Raw genomic sequence first — 19193 nt, 5'->3', positions numbered from 1 at the left:
AGGTTCTTGGAGCTTGCCATGTTGACATGCTCCTGTGAGTGGCCCTGGCCTTCCTCTCTTCCCTCCCTTCTATCCTCTCCTCCTGTCTCCCTCTTCCTTTCCTGTCCAGCATCCCCACTTTTCTCCCTCCATGCCTGCCTTCTCCTGTCTGCTTCCTTCTCCCTCTTCCCTTGCTGTCCTCCCTCACTTCTTTTTTCCACTCCTTGCTCACCTCATTTCACTTTTTTCTTTCTCCCTTTTGTGTTTCACATTGTCTCCATCTTCCACCTTTCCCCATTTTCCTCTCTCTCTCTCTCAGCCTTTCTCTTCTGCTCATTGCTCTTCTAAACCCCCACACTGCTTGCTGAGGAGGACACGGTCATAGCTCTCACACAGAACCTGATTGGGTCTTACCGTTGTATTACAATGGGAGATATTTGGCATGCTTTTTCCATGTCAGCCTTGTTCGTGCTGCAATTCTCTCTCTATTCCACAAGGCTTCACAGTTGCTTGAACTTGAAATAGTAGAGTTTGGCCAGAGTTTCTCAGTTTTTTTTAAACATGTGCTACACTTGTGTATTTGCTCAATATCAGCCTTTTTGCAGCCATGCAATAAAATGAAACACTGTAATAATTGCAGGTTCTTAACAGTAATGTCAGGTCAAGCACTTACGTATTTTACCTAATTTGTATTATCTCTTTCTTTTTCTCCAGATTCCTTTCTCCTTGGTCCAGTTTCCCTTGTGGGAATCCTTGAAAGTAAGTTTTTAATCATCATGCGAAGACTTTTCCTAGTGCCTGACAGTGTGGGTATGCAATGGGAGAAGGTAATAGTGAGTAGAAGTTTAAAATCTTTAAATTACGAGCAGCTGAGAGTATTTTTTCATGTGACTTATGGGCTAGTTGAGACATTGTCGAGGTGTGTGCTCTCAAGTGCAGCAGACGAAACTGAAACCCACATGTTCAGAAACACCATGCCTTGCTTTCCCTGCTTTCCCTAAGCTTTCTCTGCTTAGTTGAAAAGTGTGTGTGAGCATGTGTGGGTGAGTGGGCCTGCAGGGATTAAGGAATAACAATGAGGCTAAATGGAAAGATAGCTAGGGCCAAACCCCTCTAGCTACCACGTCAGGGCAGGCAGGAGCAGCACCAGGCTAGGAGCTCTGACTGGCCTTCCCCTCTGTTGCTGACCCCCAGTAGATGTTCTGGGGTGGGGGAGCACTCATTTGAGAAGGGACTGCTTTAGTTGTACAGTGAGGGCTGGGAAGATGGCTCAGAAGGTGAAAGGACTTGTCAAATAGGCCTGACAATCTAGTTCAGTCCTTAAAACCTTCATAGAAAGCCAGATATGGTAATATATAGCAGTAATAGCAGCACATCTATGCGAGATGAGACAGAAATAGTGAGGTGTGGGACAGATGGTGTGGAAAGATGGTCTTAAAGAGTTTTAACAAGGTAGGAGGCAAAGATCAGCTACCAAAAGTCATTCTCTTATTTCCACACACAGGCATGTGCACGTGCACATGCGCACACACACAAACACACACACACATGCACGCGCGTGCGCGCAGAGGGAAGGAAAGAGGAAGAAATTGAATTACATTGTACTTGGTTTCCATCATTGGGGCAGTGATAGTGTTATGAATTACATGGGTCTTTGTCAGCACTGTAAAGGACTTAATAAAAAGAAGACTACATGGTATGGTCAGCATCATCATGTACAACTTCAGTGTTGCACTGTGCATAACACATACGGGGCTCTACTGAATGGCAATGTACACCATGTGTTGCAAAGATTGGAAGTTCTGGTTCAAGTGAGAAGGGTTTATAAGTAGCCAGACAGGAAAGTGGCAAAGTATTGAGGTAGGAATTGGGGCCAGGGACAGCTCAGAGGTACAGTGCTTGCCTAGCATGCTTAAAACCCCAAGTACAATCCCAGGACTGCTGCAGGAAAAAGGAACAAACAACCGAGCTAGTGCCACCATAGTTGTATGGGATTTCTATGTGTGGTGTACCTATAGAAAACATTCTTTAAAAGTATCCTAAGAGTTAGCTTGGACTCCGAAATAAATCCTATTAAAAATTGTGTATCAAAGAATAATAAGTAAATTCAAAACATTGCTCTTTTAAAAGGTAAACTGATATCAATTACTGGTTTATTTTTATCACAAGAATATACATCCTAGGTATAACAGATAGATACAATTCTATAGAAAGACAAGGTAAAATAGGTAAGGTCTTCAGAAACCTCAGAGACATACAGAATATGGCACTTAAAGATGTTTTTATTGTTTTAAAGATTCATTGACAGTGAGACAGGTTACCAGCCTACCTCAAAGAAGATAATGAGCATCAAAGAACCTCCCTATGGAGATGGCTTCAAATGTGGCAAACTAGCCACTGGGAAAAATGTCCTCATTTCTACCACAGACAGAATTTTGCCTAAAAATAGGCAAGCTTGGATGCACGCAGAGTCAAGCGGCCAAACTCTGCAAAGACAGGATAAGCAAGTCCTCAATAGTTCCTACCTCACAAATATGTATGTCAGATATATTGGGCCACAAGGCTGAAGATGATGCTCCAACATTATAGAGAATTTTGGGTGACTGTTCAGGCAGCAAACTCTGTCATCTTCTCGTTTGGGAAGCTGCTAACCTACACTCCCTGTATACTCAGGTAATTAATTTTACTCATTCTCAAGTCTCTGATGGGGTTGAAGACCAGATAGTTTAGTTTTACAATTAAGCTTAGTTGTTTAGGGATTAAGATGTTTTTAGTTCTAGAAAGATGTTTTAAGTTGATTTTGGTAAGATATAATAGATATTGATTTATATTCAGAATTTTAGACTCACCAAGATAGGAAATATGTTTTCTTCAAGGCTGTCAAGTACAAATAGCCAAAACACTAGGAGTGTAACATTTATATAATTCCTGATTGTTTTGTGGTTCTTCCTGCTGTAGGGAGTTTATTGTATATATGTGTAATAGTATAAATGTATATGTAAAAAATACTCAATAAAAAATCCCATTAAAAAAAAAAAGTAAACTGGAGGCTGGAGTTGGCAAGATTGCCCAGCAGGCAAAGGCACTTGCCTTCAAGCTTGGTGGCCCAAGTTCTGTCCCTAAGATCTACATGGTAGAAGGAGAGAACCAACTTCTAAAAACTATCTTCTAACCTCCGATCTCATGCATGGCATGCATTTGTGGCACTCCACTCCCAATTTGTACACTCACATACCCGTGCATGTGCACACACATACACACACACACACACACACACACACACACACACACACACACACACATACACACACACACACACACATGCACACATGCAAACCATGCACTCAAATATAAATGTACATTTTAAAGGTTTAAAATAAACTAGAACATTAAAGATTTCTTACATGTGATGATTTTAAAAGAGAGTACTAGTCATTTAGTGGAGTTTGGGGTCGTTTGTTGTTATGTTTCAATGTTTCCGTCACAGTGCAGGATAAAAACAGATCCCTTGGCCAGTGTTTGAAGGCGTGATGTAACAGCTATCCAATGAGAAGGTCACATTCCCTTAGCATACCAGTTCCCCTTTTTAGTGTGTGACAAAAGAACAGTGAGGCCAACAGCTGTCCAGCAAACAAGAGCCCCTGTTTAAGTGCCTCAATCCCAGCATTCACACAGACTCTGCGCGTTCTGTCACCCTGGCACTGAGTCCACAGAGGAATGCTTGGAGGCCTGAAGGGGGAAGAAGGACCGGACCGACTCATTTCTTTCCAGATTTTGAAGGGCATTTGCAGAATTCTAGCTAATTAAGAAATCACTAGGAATTTTTATAGTAATCACAGATAACAGTACTGTGTTTAAATGTGGTTGTTTTTTTTTTTTTAATTTTAGGGTTTTTTGTTTTGGTTTTGGGTTTTTGTGGCAGGGTCTCTCTGTGTACCCCTGGCTGTCCTGGACTCGCTTTGTAGACCAGGCTGGCCTCGAACTCACAGCAATCCGCCTGCCTCTGCCTCCCGAGTGCTGGGATTAAAGGTGTTAGTTTTATGTGTTGCCTGCATGCGTGTCTCTGAACTACATGTGTGCCTGCTGCCTGCAGAGGCCGGAAGCAGGCGTTGGGTCCCATGGAACTGTGGTTACACATAGTTGTGAGCACCCATGTGGGTGCTGGGAATTGAAGTCAGGCCTTCTGAAAGAGCAACCAGCGCTCCTAACTACTGAGTCACCTCTCTAGCCTTATTAAAAGCATGTGTACAGTGCTATATATCTTTCAGTTTCTCAAGGAAAACTATGCTTACAGTAAACGTCACCCTTTAAAGGATACATTAGTTCTGACAGTGTTTAGAGCCACTACCATACACATGGCCGGCTGTGTCCCCAGTACCCTTTCCACCCCAAGACCCCAACAGTCACTGCTTCCCATCCTCACATCAGCAGGTAGAATGTGCCATGTCGCATGTCGTGCTCGGCTTCCGCCTCTGTAGTGCTGTGTGGTTTTTGTGTTGATTTGCTTTTTGTCACTGTGTCATGTCAGAAAGTGTGGCTCCATTCAACAGTGATCCACATGTGAGCAGGTCTCGCGTTTCAGCGGTTATTCAGTGGATACAGGTGTGTATCCTCATGTAGTATTTGTATAGGCGTGTGCTTTTCTCTCTCAGAAAGCTGCCGAGTGCATAAAGTGGTGTGTGTGTGTGTGTGTGTGTGTGTGTGTGTGTGTGTGTGTGTGTGTGTGTGTGTTTCCAGTGGTTCTCACTAGCATGCTTGGGATTCGGGTTCTGTGTACTTGCTATTATATTTTAGGTAATTTAAAGAAAACAGCCATTCTAATTGTTGTAAACCAGTATCTCATCATAGTTTTGATTTGCATTTCTTTCAAGGTTAAATAAGTGTGCATCTTTTCGTATATTCTGTTTTTCTTTAACATCTAAATGTGTGATCACGGGGTATTTGTGGAAACAGAAACATTGGGACACTTATTTTTGTGTTTGTGGTTTTATCCACTTAGGTTTTGCAGGCATCAGGAGATTGTGTTATATGGGGGAATGTCTCTGCTGTGTTCATGCCGGGACCCTAGTAGCGCATAGTGCAGTGTGCAGTGAAAGTGGTGGGTGGACACCCCTGTCCTAAATGTTCTTTGTCCAAATCACAGTGGTCACCTTCCTTCTAAACTGACTTCCTCCCACTGTCCCCAACTTCTGTTAATTAAAGCTGCCTCTGTCTGACCTCCAGACCCATTACAAAGCATGGCTTTGCTTTTCTCCTTTGTTCAGTCACATTATTTACCATGCTTTGTTGACAGACATTTTAAACCTGTAGATATTGGCTGTAACTTATGCGTAGCCAAAGTTCTAACAAGTTTTCTAACTTATCATCCACCTACACAGTGTGTGAAAGTGTGTGAATACATGTGTATGTACATGTGTGCATGCATGCACACATGTGTACGTGTGGTGTGTGTTCATGAGCACATGTGTGTGCACATGTAAGTATGTTTGCACACATGTGTATAGTATATGTGATGTATGTATGAAACACGTGTGTGAGTGTGCTTGCACACATGTGAGAGTGTGGGGTTTATATGTGGTGTGTGTGTGTGTGTGAGTGAATAATTTGTGTGTGTTTATGATTGTGTGCTGTGTGTGTGCTGTGTATGTGTGATGTTTGGCATGTATCTGAGTACACGTGTGGATGTGGATGCCCGAAGCTGACACTGATTTTCTTCACCAGCCAGCTCCCCACTTGCCATCCTGAAGTAGGTCTCCTATTTCACCTGCTTGCTAATTCTGGCTGTCTGACTAGCCAGCTTGCCCTGAGAGCCCTGCCTCTGCCTCCCAAATGCTTGATTCCCTGCCTGGCTTTCATGTGGGATCTAGAGACTCTGAAGTCTGCTTTTCGTGCTTGTGTGGTGGTATTTTAGCCAGTGAGCTGTCTCCACAGCTCTACCTTTTTGAAGTGGCATTTATATCGCTAGAAACCTAGGACTTCGTATATGTGGGGATGTTGGCCCTCACGGCTCTTCATGCCATGCCTTGCAATGGTTTCTCGACCTGCTCCCCTTGTATTTCTTTTTCCAGATACCCCATCTCCCCAAAATGTACTTTCAAGGGTCCAGATGGGATGTATCTTTCAAAGTTTAGTCAGGTGTTTTTGTTTGTTTTGCTGAAACAGAGTTTCTCTGTGTATCCTTGGCTGCCCTAGAACTCACTCTGCAGACCAGACTGGCCTCAAACTCAAGGCTCTGCCTGCCTCTGCCTCCTGCATGCTACGATGAAAGGTGTGAGCTCTGACTACCCGGCTTTTTGATCTCCTACTCGAAGCTGTGAGCTCTGGGCCGTTCAGACTTACCTTTGCCTCCCAGATGCTGTCTCCAGTTGCTTTGTACTTTCTGTGCTGTGTTGAAGACATCTCGGAACCAAGCTGACAGCATTCACATAAGGCTGCGGCTCCTCCTACTCTCAGGCAAATGGCCCAGACCATAGTAGTGTGAACAAGCTGGTGCATCCTCACTGCCCTGTCCTGAGCCAGACCTTGTTCAGTCCCCTGGGATTGCAGGTGAGTGAAGTAGAGCAGAGGCACATAGCGCACAGACAACTGAAGCCATCCAGCTAGTTGGGGAACCACCCTCCTGCGTCCCTAAGATGTCACCATAATATATTGTTTCTTCAAAATAATTTTTTGATTAAAAAATGACAGTGCATCTTGAGGAGGGCAAATGAAGGAGTAGATTATTGTGTTTGACCCTAGTGAAAGATCTTTTCTTTGCGGTTTGTGCACATCTCAGGCCAGATGGTGGTGTGTATCTGTTTATTTGAGTCCTTAGGAGGCTGAGGCAGAGCCTTGTGAGTTTGATGCCAGCCTGGCCTACGTGGCAAGAGTCTGTTTCAACAAATAAAAGATTAATGGTTCCTTTGAAACTTTCTGGCAACTTAGTAAGAAAAACATGGTTGGGCTGTTACTTCTTATCCTGACAGACCTTGTAGCGTTGCCATATTCTTGTCCTTGAGTGGACAGTAGTCCCAATTTGCAATGCATAGCTCAAAGCATTTGCCTCCGCTGTGGGCCAGCCTAGGATGCGCAGCTCACATGACATCTCACTTAAGGTGCCACAGGGCAACCAGTTGGGAACAACATGTCCAGCCCTTGCTCCCCTTCTTCCAAATCTCTTCTCAAGACACATGACCATTACTTTTGCTTGCTCAAGGAGAACCCCGGGGATTGTTCCAGAGTTGCCCTTCCCTTATCTCTGTGTGTCCGTCCCATCAGCAAGCCTTGTTCAGGCTTCATCCTTTAACTTCCTTGAGCTGCAGCTCGGATGTGGTGTTTTGAGACATGGTTTTTGCTGTGTAAACCAAGCTGGCCTTGACCTTGAATTCTTCCCGAGCCCCTTGAGTGGGTGCGGGAGTTACAGGCATGCGTTACAATGCCCAGTGTGGTTCTGCTCTGGGCTCCCTAGATTTCTTCTTCACCAGGTAGTCCAAGTACTCTTTGATGAGGTGAATCACACCAGATGCCCTCTGCTAAAACGGCTCTACAATCTTAAAAAGAGGAACTCCCCAGTTGCTCCTTCTCCTCCCTGCCTAATCCCACAGCCAGCCCACTGCTCGACCTGCAGTGCTCCGCAGTGACTGTGTGGATTGGATGTGCAGGGCCCTCTGCTGCAGGTGTCATTTATCTGTTCATCTGATGTGTGTGAGAGAGACTTATTCTTACATTTCCAAAGTAATGGTATGTATTTGAGGTGTTTTGAAATATGTGCGCATCGGGCATTTTCTAGGGGATAGGGTGATAAAGAGGGATGGCCAGACAAACCACTCAGCACTGGAGTTAATAATGCTCTTCCAGAGTTTAGTTTCCAGCCACCTCTGTTGCATAGTTCACAACAACCTGTAACTCCAGCTCCCAGGAATCTGACACCATTTTCCGGCTTCCTTTTAACATCCACAGATGTCCACACATGCACTCAGACATTTTATAAACCCTGTGCTACAGCTACTCTCCTCTCTCCCTCAGTCTCCCCCAGTCCCGCTCGTCATCATTACTTAGCTCTGAGGCCGGGTCTCACCCTAGTGAGGCGCTCACCATCCATCTTCTTCAAGGTAGGACCTTTCCTTGCTTCTTCTTGAGAATCAAAGCTCCTGTGATTCTGATCATAGGTCCTGTGATTTCTGGCATGTCAAGAGTCTCTTTAGTAAAGCACACGAGCACATGTCATCCCTAAACACACATCAGCTGTGGGATGAACAGATTCCAGGGCAGGCCATAGGTGAAGGTCTACGTTCATGTCTGATTCCCGCCATGCATGCAGAACCCAAGAGCTGAGCCTCTCATGGGGCTTGGATGGGAACGCTGGGCATGCCGGAGACATGGCTTTATATTTGCTCATAGCACTTTTTATTGTGCACCACACAATACTAAAAACTATAGCCAGCATTTCTTACAGGTACAGTGTGCTGGGTCATATTGTCACCACTCTGCAACAGTAGTGACCATGACAGAAATACTAAAAGCTGCAGCCAGCATTTCTTAAAGGCACAGTGTGCTGGGCCCTGCTGTCACTACTCTGCTTGTGTGATCTGGTGTTAATCTTTGTGACTCATCTGGAGATAGTTGTCAGTTCTTATTTTGTAGCTGGGGGAAAAGGGGGGGTAGAGAGAGGGAGGGGAAGACAGAGACAGAGACAGACAGAGCATGCCTGTCGGCAGGCCTTGGTCCCAGGTGCAGCAGCTAAAGAGTACCATCGAGATTTGAACCCAGGTATCGGACTCCAGCCCTTAGTTGTTACTCTTCACATATGAGCTTGCTCGTGAAGAGCAGTGTCATTGCTGCTATTTTCCCTTTCATATGCTCCAGAGTTAATAAAAGTCAGTCATATGCTGGCTCTTCAGTCCCTTGAGGATAGTTCTTAGGGATCAGTGGGTTTATATAAAGGTCACCCCAGAGCCACCCTTTGTAGGCGTTTGTGTCACATTCTCCACAACACGTTGCTATGAAGATGAATGGACGGTGTCACTGGCCTGCTTATATTCATCACGGGTACTGATAGGCTCTTGCTAATTGTTGAGGGTTAGCAGTCTTCCCTGATGGGGTTCCATGCACACTTGCATAAATAACCATTGCGTTGGCTGTCTCCCTTGGGTTTTCTGTTGTTTATGGTTTCCTAAGCTTATTTTGAAATCTCTGCCTTACACATGTTGGTGTGTGACTACTTCACAAGAGGGCTCATCCGACTGAATAGGGAAGGCACAGACAGCTGTCAGAATGGGTTTAGGAATGCTGTGCAAGGCTACACAGTAGCTTGGTCAGCTCCCATGAGAGAGCATTTCCATGTAGTGGTCATGTGCTGGCTCTGCTGTGTGGCAAAACCTGTTGGTGAAGTCACAACTGTGAGTCTCCCCAGAGGTGATCTGAAGAGCTCCATAGATTTAAACGCCTTCATGTTGTTGTAGTCATCTGCCATCATCAATTTGGAATTGAAATAACCTATTATGTACCCATGAAAACCACAAAGAAAATTTCATAATCTTACAAGATTGCAAGTCACACGGTCCTTTTGAATGGACAGTTGAACAAGTCCTATATTGTGCATTTTTTCTAGGCTGTAGCTAAATCATTTCTTCTCAGTTTGTCTTTCATCAAACAGTAGTGTTTGTTTGGGTAGGTCTTTAGCAGTAAAAAAAAAAACTCACAAGCTCTTGTGGTATGCTTTAGTGGAAGACACCTGCCCACGCTTGACCTCCAAGCCATCCCTGACACTGCTGTTTGGACCTCTCGCCTGTGAGTGCTGTTACTGCATCTGCCATGCTGGGCTGGGGGTGGGAGAGCCAGAGTGTCTCATACTGTTCTTCCTCGAACAGGCCTTCAACAATGGCTGAGACCAGGTGGTGGTCTTTAGTTCAAAACTAGCCTGGTCTACATAGTTACAGACAAAGTTACAAGATAAAACACTACAGAAAAGAAGAAAAGAAAAAGAAGAGGAAAAAAGTGAAGAATCATTTGGGAAATGTGTAGCAGTGCCCCTGAGTGACCAGTTGACAAGAACCAGGCTAACGTTTGTGAGTTGTGTGCTGTTAGACTGCAGCAATTCTTGTGAAATTGAAGCCACTAAGACCTGAGGCTCAGGCTTGTACAGATTTCTGTAGTCAGCTTTGATCACTGAACTATGGAAGGTACGCAGGATCTCTGCTGTTTCCATAACTCTAAAGTTATTTTAGAATAAGTTTGTTTGCATTCGCTATTAGAAATATTTCCTTCCCTATTACCCCATATTAAGAAAGGTTTACCTAAGGAAAACTGAAGAAGTTAAGCACATTCTGACGGCTAGTCTCAACCCTTAAATTTGAATTTTTCATTGATATAAGTAAATGTCCATAGAATCATCATAAAATTTCATTTTTAAAAAAGATTTATTTGTTTGTTTGTTTGTTTATTATTCATACAGGCAGATTTATTTTGCCTGCATGCCAGAAGTGGGTATCAGAGCTCATTATAGATGGTTGTGAACTGCCATGTGGTTGCTGGGAATTGAACTCAGAACTTTTGGAAGAGCAGCCAGTGCTCTTAACTTCTGAGCCATCTCTTCAGTCCCAAAACTTAATTTTTATTTGAAAAGAAAAAGGGAAAAATATGGAGTTGAGAGCAGGATGCAAATACCTGTGAATATGTGGCCTTCTCTATTTTTTATTCTTGTTGTTGTTTTGTATTTATTTATTTGTTTATTTATTTATTTCTTGCCTTCTGTATTTTTTAATTCTTACTTAACTTACAAGTTGAGACTTTGGGCCGGGCATGGTGGCGCACACCTTTAATCCCAGCACTCGGGAGGCAGAGGCAGGTGGATCTCTGTAAGTTCAAGGCCAGCCTGGTCTACAAAGTAAGTCCAGAACAGCCAAGGATACACAGAAAAACTGTCTCAAAAAGCAAAAAAAAAAAAAAAAGAGACTTGAACATTTTTTCTTCATGTTTGGACCCCTTTCTGTCTCTTCTTCACCTCTTCAGCCATCTGTCAGCCTTGACAGCAGTGACAGTTACACTTATCTGGAGATGGAAATACTGAGATTGAGAATGTTAAGGAAGCTTAAATTGTGTGCGTGGGTCAGAAAGGTTCTTCAGGCAAGAAAACAAAACATCAAGAAAAAAGCTCTGTTACAGACCTACAGTGATTAAACAGATGTTACTGGAATGAAAGTGTTTTTCTCGCAGGTTTCACTGTGGCAGTGACTAACCTGGAGAAACAGCACACAGACACACAAGGTCTGTCTGTGCCTTTGTGTAGAGCAAAACAAGCTGGCTGTGCTATGACCTCGGGCAGCTTGCTCAACACTACTCTTAGCCTCTGCATCCCTCCTGCTGTGTGGTTGACACAGTCTTTGCAAAGTTAAATAAGATGCTCTGGAAGACTTGAGTGCCCCACTTAGGATGTGCTAGTTGCTTAGTGAGCAATCCAGCAGCATCAGTAGGAACCATGTGGCCCTTTGCTGGTGCTGTCTTTATTTTTATTCTGTTTCCAATATGGTCTGAACATACTTAAATATAGCCAATATTGAGTCTTTCTGTGGGTGACCTTCCTTAGCTTTCCAGAGAATTTTTGTTTGTTTCTTTGTTTTTGTTTTGTTTTGCTTTGGTTTGCTTATCCCATCCTCCTGTCCTTGGAAACACAAGAGCTAAGATACAATTTCAAATATTTTTCTAATTTACATATAGTACTTTTTGTCAGCACAGTTCTTATTATTCTTATTTTTGACTCCTCGATGCAACATTTGTAAATGGCTCTCATCTGTTTGGATTGGTCAGTCTCAATATTACTTTCCCAAGATTTTATATTCAGTTACTCACTTAAAAATATCTCTAACTTAATGAGGCAAATTGATATGAATACAGCATAGTATGAGTGTTTTATTTATTTAGTCAGTCAGCCAGCCTGGTTTTCGTTTTGTTTTGCTTTGTTTTGTTTTTAGTGAGAGTCATCTCATTCCAGGCTGTCCTGGAACTCATTTTGTAGCCCAAGCTGGCCTCCAACTCATAGCAGTCTTTCTGCTCAGTGCTGGGATTACAGACATAAGCTCCTCACTTGGGCATTTCAGTATCATTGCAGTGATTTAAAGTCATGGAGCCTCAGTTTCCTTGTCCAAAGGCCAACAGAACGCTGACCTCTGCACACCCCTCCGGAGCCTCTGGTGAGGGTCCTATTGTGTGAAGTGCTAGTAGCTGGAGGTGTCCTGTGCCCTGAGTTTTCCACTGACTTTGTTTTAGTTTCTCTGGGGACTTGGGAGCTGTTTTTCCTAGGGTTGTTTTTTTTTTTTTTTAAGTATTCACTTTATATATTTTTTATACATTTATTTTATTACACATGTCTAAAACAAACAACATACAGCAGGCAGAACCATGTGACAATCATGAGAATAATAAGTTCTATACATGTTACATTCATAGTGAATTGGCCATCTGCATTCGTCCAGTTTGAAGTAAATGTCTTTCCTGTTGGGTCTAAATTTCCGAATGCAATTCAATATCTATCCTATCTCAACTCTAATAGCTTAACTTCTTTATCTTGATCTAAAACGATCTTGTCCCCTAACCAACTAAACTTGGTTGTAAAACTATATTATCTTGTCTTCAATGCCCCTCAGACTCTTGAGAATGAATAAAATTTAAAATTCCTGAGTGAACCAGCAGTGTAGGTTAGCAGCTTCCAAAATGTACAAATTGTCTTAAGATGGCTTACTGCCTGACCAGTCACCCAATACACTTTATAACGTTGGAGCCTCATCTTCAGCTTTCTGGCCTAATATCTCTGCCAGACTTATCTCTTCAGGAACTACTGAGGACTTGCTTATCCTGACTTGGCAGAGTATAGCATTCAACTCTGCCTGCATCTAAGTTGCCCATTTTTAGGCAGATTCTGTTTGTGGCAGGAATGAGGACATTTTGCCCAGTGGCTATTTTGCCACCTTTGAAGCCATGTCCATAAGGAGGCTCTTTGATGCTCATCATCTTCTCTGAGGTCAGCTGGGTGTTGTCAGGAGTTAACTTGTCTTGTTGTTGAAGAAATTTAGGATTGTAAGAACAACTTTAAACGGCATATTCTATGTGTCTCTGAGGCTTTTGAAGACCTTATTCAACTATTTTACCACATATATCAATAGAGTCATATCTACCTGTTAGACTTAGGATATATATTCCTGTGTTAAAATCTGCCAAATATTTGACATGCCCATGTTTTCTATCAATATACTAAATTCTATGGCAATGACTTAGAACATAACCTTCATTATAAGTAACAGTTAAGGCCTTGAGTTAAGGAGTAGGTTCAGTCATCTAGCTTTTGTTCTGTCCTCCCTCTATGTTCCTAGTTCTTCCTTTCTTTCCTTTCAACTCCCATCTTCTTGCATTTCCCCTAATTTTTTTTCTGTATAAGACCACTAATGACTTATGGCCACCTCCCAATGAGAATAAGCATTTGTAGATCAAGTGAGCAAACAGCAACCTGTACAACGCCCCCTGCCCCTGCCTTAGAGGGAATGGGGCATCGTTCTCTTAAGGTTTCTTTAGGTTGAATTGAGGCGAATAATACCTTGGAACGGGCTCCAAAAAATTGGAGAGAACGGTTAAGCAATCTAGTGATTGCATTTGTGGTTCAATTTCTAAATGTTGAGAGATTCCAGGCTTAGTAGGAGCATGAAATGTTGGTCCAAATTGGATCAGAAGTTTTCTACAATGTTGTCTGGGAAGTTGTCCAAATCTGATGGGTAACAGCAGCAGAATCATCCGGGGCTGGAACTAGGAGGATGCAGGATGTCAGTATTCTTCTTAGCCTAGTTCTGGCAGGTGAAGCAGAAAGTTAGGCTTATCTATGGAGATTCTTCTGTATTTAAAGTCTTCACACATCAGAGTCCATTTTGATTGTTTTCTTCCCTTAGGTCCCTTTTCTTGGTAGAACACAGCAGACCCATCTGTGAAGCTTCTCCATCGCCCCCCTCACTCCCTCAAAACCCTCTTCCTCCCTACTTACTCTACATACCTCCCTGACAGATTGTTTTTTACTCTATACATACATACATACATACATATTGGTTTTTTACTCTACACACTATACATACATATATACATACATACTCTATATACAGATTGGTTTTTACTCTACATACTGTACTATACATACATACATACAAACATACATAGATACATACTTTACATACAGATTGGCTTTTTAACTCTACATACTTTATATACATTCATAAATACATATATACATACACTACATACAGATTGCTTTTTACTCTACATACCTCCCTTACAGTTTTGTTTTTCCCTTGAGCTTACAAGAAACACCTGGTAGACAGTCCCTGGGCATTTGTTGCATTTATGAATTATATATTATCTTTGACTTCTCCTTCTGTGATGTCCTTCATGGCTTGTTTGTTCTCTCCTGTTGCTATAAATCAAGCTTATGAGCAGTGGTTAAGTGTTTGGAATAATCTCCCCTTTAGAAGATGTCGGAAAACTAATAAGAGAAGATGACCTTTCCTTACTAGGAAATGGGGTTCATGCCTGCATTTCTTTTCCAGTCAGTGTGTTAGTGAGGGATGGTGTTAAAGCTGGCCTGGTGTTAAAGGCTGGGGTATAGCTCAGTGGTAGAGCATGTACTTAGCATGAGCAAGGCAGGCACAAACACATGAACACACACAGGGCGGGGGCAGGGGTGGTGCACAGACACTTAACATTCATGCTTTCTGACATTTTTATCAAGTGTATGGCTAAATACATAGAGATTGCTACAAAAGATAAGAGCTGTTATTCTTCCCCATGTCCCATTGTGTGTCTAATGCTTATAGAGAAATGAAGAAAATAATGCTTTCCACAGGGGCACACATTTATTTTCAAACATTAAAGCAGTTACTAAAATCTACCAAATTCTGTCTTATATAGCTATGGACTTTAGGAATGTGTATTACAAAGTTTCTTAAAGCTCATTTGTTTTTATTAGCAGGATTAAAAAGCCTGTTTGACAGGTTCACTTTGAGCCCACTAGAGTTAGTAAATAGACTAAGAGAATTACTCTTCCTCATAGGGCTGGGAAGAAATGAGCTACCACCCAGCAGTCTGTACCTTGTTTATTATTCCATGTTGAAAGCCTAAACTTGTCAAGGTAAACAGGGCTATGCACATCTGAATTATCTTTATGGCATCATCATCTTCAAGTCTTTAGTGATCCTGTAAACCCTTCCAGAGGGACATGTCAATGGAGAGACATAAATACCCATAATGAGACAAGGATGCTGAGTGTTCTGTTCTTCTTTTACTTGTGCTGTGTTTGGTCAGTTCCCAGAGCCACATTACCTCTGGGTCATTGTACTGTTCTAAACATTTAAAATCAGATATTACGGAACTCTTTTTGGTAACACATGCTTATTATTTCAGGGTAAGGAAAAGAAATAGGATGTTCTGATTAGGAGGAAGAGATGGGACTGACTGAATTGTAGAGAAAGTTGATGATGTCCACACAGGAGCTGAGCTGAGCTGTGAGTGGCCAGTGTTGCAGAACACAAATCCTACAAATTTATTTGCATGGATAATCAGTTAGTTCCATGACATGTAGAGTACTTAAAACCAATCCAACCAAACCAGGGTCAGAGCCTGTCAAGTGCTGGTGCAGGGTTAAGGAAGCCGAAGCGAAGGGAGAAGGATGCTTACCCTAGTGGTCTGAAGGAGAATTCCCGAAGGCCCCTGGTAGAACTGTCTGGGAAGGCTTAGTAGAGATGGCCTTGCTGGGAGAGGCATGTCACTAGAGGAAAGCTTTGAGGTTTCAAAAAGACCATGCCATTCCTATTTAGTTGTTTTTCTCTGCCTCCTGCTTGTGAATCAGATGCCATAAGCTCTGCACACCTGTCCCAGCACTGTGCCTGCCTGCTGCCATGCGCCCCCCCCGACACACCTGTCCCAGCACTGTGCCTGCCTGCTGCCATGCCCCCCCCCCACACCTGTCCCAGCACTGTGCCTGCCTGCTGCCATGCCCCCCCCCCACACACCTGTCCCAGCACTGTGCCTGTCTGCTGCCATGCCCCCCACCACACACACACACCTGTCCCAGCACTGTGCCTGTCTGCTGCCATGCCCCCCCACACACACCTGTCCCAGCACTGTGCCTGCCTGCTGCCATGCCCCCCCCACACACACACACCTGTCCCAGCACTGTGCCTGCCTGCTGCCATGCCCCCCCACACACACACCTGTCCCAGCACTGTGCCTGCCTGCTGCCATGCCCCCCCCACACCTGTCCCAGCACTGTGCCTGCCTGCTGCCATGCCCCCCCCCCCACACCTGTCCCAGCACTGTGCCTGTCTGCTGCCATGCCCCCCACCACACACACACACCTGTCCCAGCACTGTGCCTGTCTGCTGCCATGCCCCCCCCCACACCTGTCCCAGCACTGTGCCTGCCTGCTGCCATGCCCCCCCCCCACACACACACCTGTCCCAGCACTGTGCCTGCCTGCTGCCATGCCCCCCCCCCACACACCTGTCCCAGCACTGTGCCTGCCTGCTGCCATGCCCCCCCCACACACACACACCTGTCCCAGCACTGTGCCTGCCTGCTGCCATGCCCCCCCCACACACACACACCTGTCCCAGCACTGTGCCTGTCTGCTGCCATGCCCCCCCACACACACACACCTGTCCCAGCACTGTGCCTGCCTGCTGCCATGCCCTCCCCACACACACACCTGTCCCAGCACTGTGCCTGCCTGCTGCCATGCCCCCCCACACACACACCTATCCCAGCACTGTGCCTGCCTGCTGCCATGCCCCCCCCACACCTGTCCCAGCACTGTGCCTGCCTGCTGCCATGCCCCCCCCCACACACACCTGTCCCAGCACTGTGCCTGCCTGCTGCCATGCCCCCCCCACACACACACCTGTCCCAGCACTGTGCCTGTCTGCTGCCATGCCCCCCCCACACACACACCTGTCCCAGCACTGTGCCTGCCTGCTGCCATGCCCCCCCACACACACCTGTCCCAGCACTGTGCCTGCCTGCTGCCATGCCCCCCCCACACACCTGTCCCAGCACTGTGCCTGCCTGCTGCCATGCCCCCCCCACACACCTGTCCCAGCACTGTGCCTGCCTGCTGCCATGCCCCCCCCACACACACACACCTGTCCCAGCACTGTGCCTGTCTGCTGCCATGCCCCCCCCCCACACACACACCTGTCCCAGCACTGTGCCTGCCTGCTGCCATGCCCCCCCCCCACACACCTGTCCCAGCACTGTGCCTGCCTGCTGCCATGCCCCCCCCACACACCTGTCCCAGCACTGTGCCTGCCTGCTGCCATGCCCCCCCCACACACACACCTGTCCCAGCACTGTGCCTGCCTGCTGCCATGCCCCCCACACACACACACCTGTCCCAGCACTGTGCCTGCCTGCTGCCATGCCCCCCCCCACACACCTGTCGCAGCACTGTGCCTGCCTGCTGCCATGCCCCCCCACACACACCTGTCCCAGCACTGTGCCTGCCTGCTGCCATGCCCCCCCCACACACACACCTGTCCCAGCACTGTGCCTGTCTGCTGCCATGCCCCCCCCCACACACACACCTGTCCCAGCACTGTGCCTGTCTGCTGCCATGCCCCCCCCCACACACCTGTCCCAGCACTGTGCCTGCCTGCTGCCATGCCCCCCACACACACACCTGTCCCAGCACTGTGCCTGCCTGCTGCCATGCCCCCCCCCCATACACACACCTGTCCCAGCACTGTGCCTGCCTGCTGCCATGCCACCCCCCACACACACCTGTCCCAGCACTGTGCCTGCCTGCTGCCATGCCCCCCCACACACACCTGTCCCAGCACTGTGCCTGCCTGCTGCCATGCCCCCCCCACACCTGTCCCAGCACTGTGCCTGTCTGCTGCCATGCCCCCCCACACACACACCTGTCCCAGCACTGTGCCTGCCTGCTGCCATGCCCCCCCCACACACACACCTGTCCCAGCACTGTGCCTGCCTGCTGCCATGCCCCCCCCCACACACCTGTCCCAGCACTGTGCCTGCCTGCTGCCATGCCCCCCTCACACACCTGTCCCAGCACTGTGCCTGCCTGCTGCCATGCCCCACACACACACACACCTGTCCCAGCACTGTGCCTGCCTGCTGCCATGCCCCCCACACACACACACCTGTCCCAGCACTGTGCCTGCCTGCTGCCATGCCCCCCCCACACACACACCTGTCCCAGCACTGTGCCTGCCTGCTGCCATGCCCCCCCCCACACCTGTCCCAGCACTGTGCCTGCCTGCTGCCATGCCCCCCCCCACACACACACATGGAATCCATCCCTCCATGACTGGGAGCCACAGTGAAGTGGCTCTTCAGAGCAAAAGAACAATGACTAAGATGTTCATGATGAAAAACTCAGAGAAGAAGAGTTGTATCGCTAATGTGTCCATGCTGCCCCAAACCAGCCGCTGGAGTCACGTAATCTGGATGGGCTCTCGGCAGGTTGTCCTGTGGAAATCAGCCATCTGATGTGAAAGTCCATGTGGAAGTGTGAGGAATAGTCAGAACAACCTCGAAAAAGAACAACCAATCTGGAAAAACCGAAGTGACTTAATTTCACACTATATTAAGACCTGTGATAGTCAAAGTACAGAATCAGGATCGACTGAAAAGGACCAAGAGGGCAGAGTTCTGGAGATGGGATTTCACTGAAAAAGCTATTATTTTCCCAAGCACCAGAGCCGGTAGATGTTTGTCCATACATAAAACAGAGTCAAAGAATACCAGCCCAGACTTTGTACTGTGACAAGTTAACTCAAAGGTGAAGATGTAAATACTTTTAAAAGCTTAACATTTATGAGCAATAAGGGAAAGATCTTTGAGCCACTGAAATAGGCAGTCTTTTTACAAATGACACCAAAAGCAGAATTCATAATCCATGCACAGTGGCGCATCCCAGTATCTCAGTGCTGACAGGCAGCACCAGGAGTGTTAGCACAGTGTGCTCTATGTAATAAGTTCCAGGTCAGCGTGAGCTACAGCCTGAGACCCTGTCTCAAGTAAAATGAAACCCATCTCTCCCCTCTATAATTAATATATCTGAATCTGAATATTATGATTATATTAAAAGTAACTTGGACTTAATAAAAATGTAATGCTTATTTGAAAAACATTGTTCAGAGAATGAAAAGATAAGTCACAGATTAGGGAAAATATCTGCAAATGAC

At 45.8% G+C, this 19193-nt stretch overlaps 1 protein-coding gene across 4 annotated transcripts in view; it reads left to right on the top strand.

Moving 5' to 3' along the window:
* SLC25A26 (solute carrier family 25 member 26) overlaps window positions 1-19193 on the top strand; it is a 137609-nt gene that overhangs the window by 104325 nt on the left and 14091 nt on the right. For 3 of the 4 annotated variants that reach the window (XM_084765496.1, XM_084765494.1, XM_084765497.1), the window contains one exon: window positions 694-738. The exons of the other annotated variant lie outside the window; for it this stretch is intronic. In XM_084765496.1, coding sequence (XP_084621622.1) covers window positions 694-738 — 45 coding nt within the window. The remainder of the gene's footprint in view (window positions 1-693; window positions 739-19193) is intronic. 4 annotated transcript variants of the gene reach the window in all.

Source organism: Acomys minous, assembly GCF_964271855.1.
Source record: "Acomys minous genome assembly, chromosome: 17".
Taxonomy (NCBI): Eukaryota; Metazoa; Chordata; class Mammalia; order Rodentia; family Muridae; genus Acomys; species Acomys minous.
Note: the sequence above shows the minus strand (reverse complement) of the source record. Positions and strands in the feature narration are given on the sequence as shown.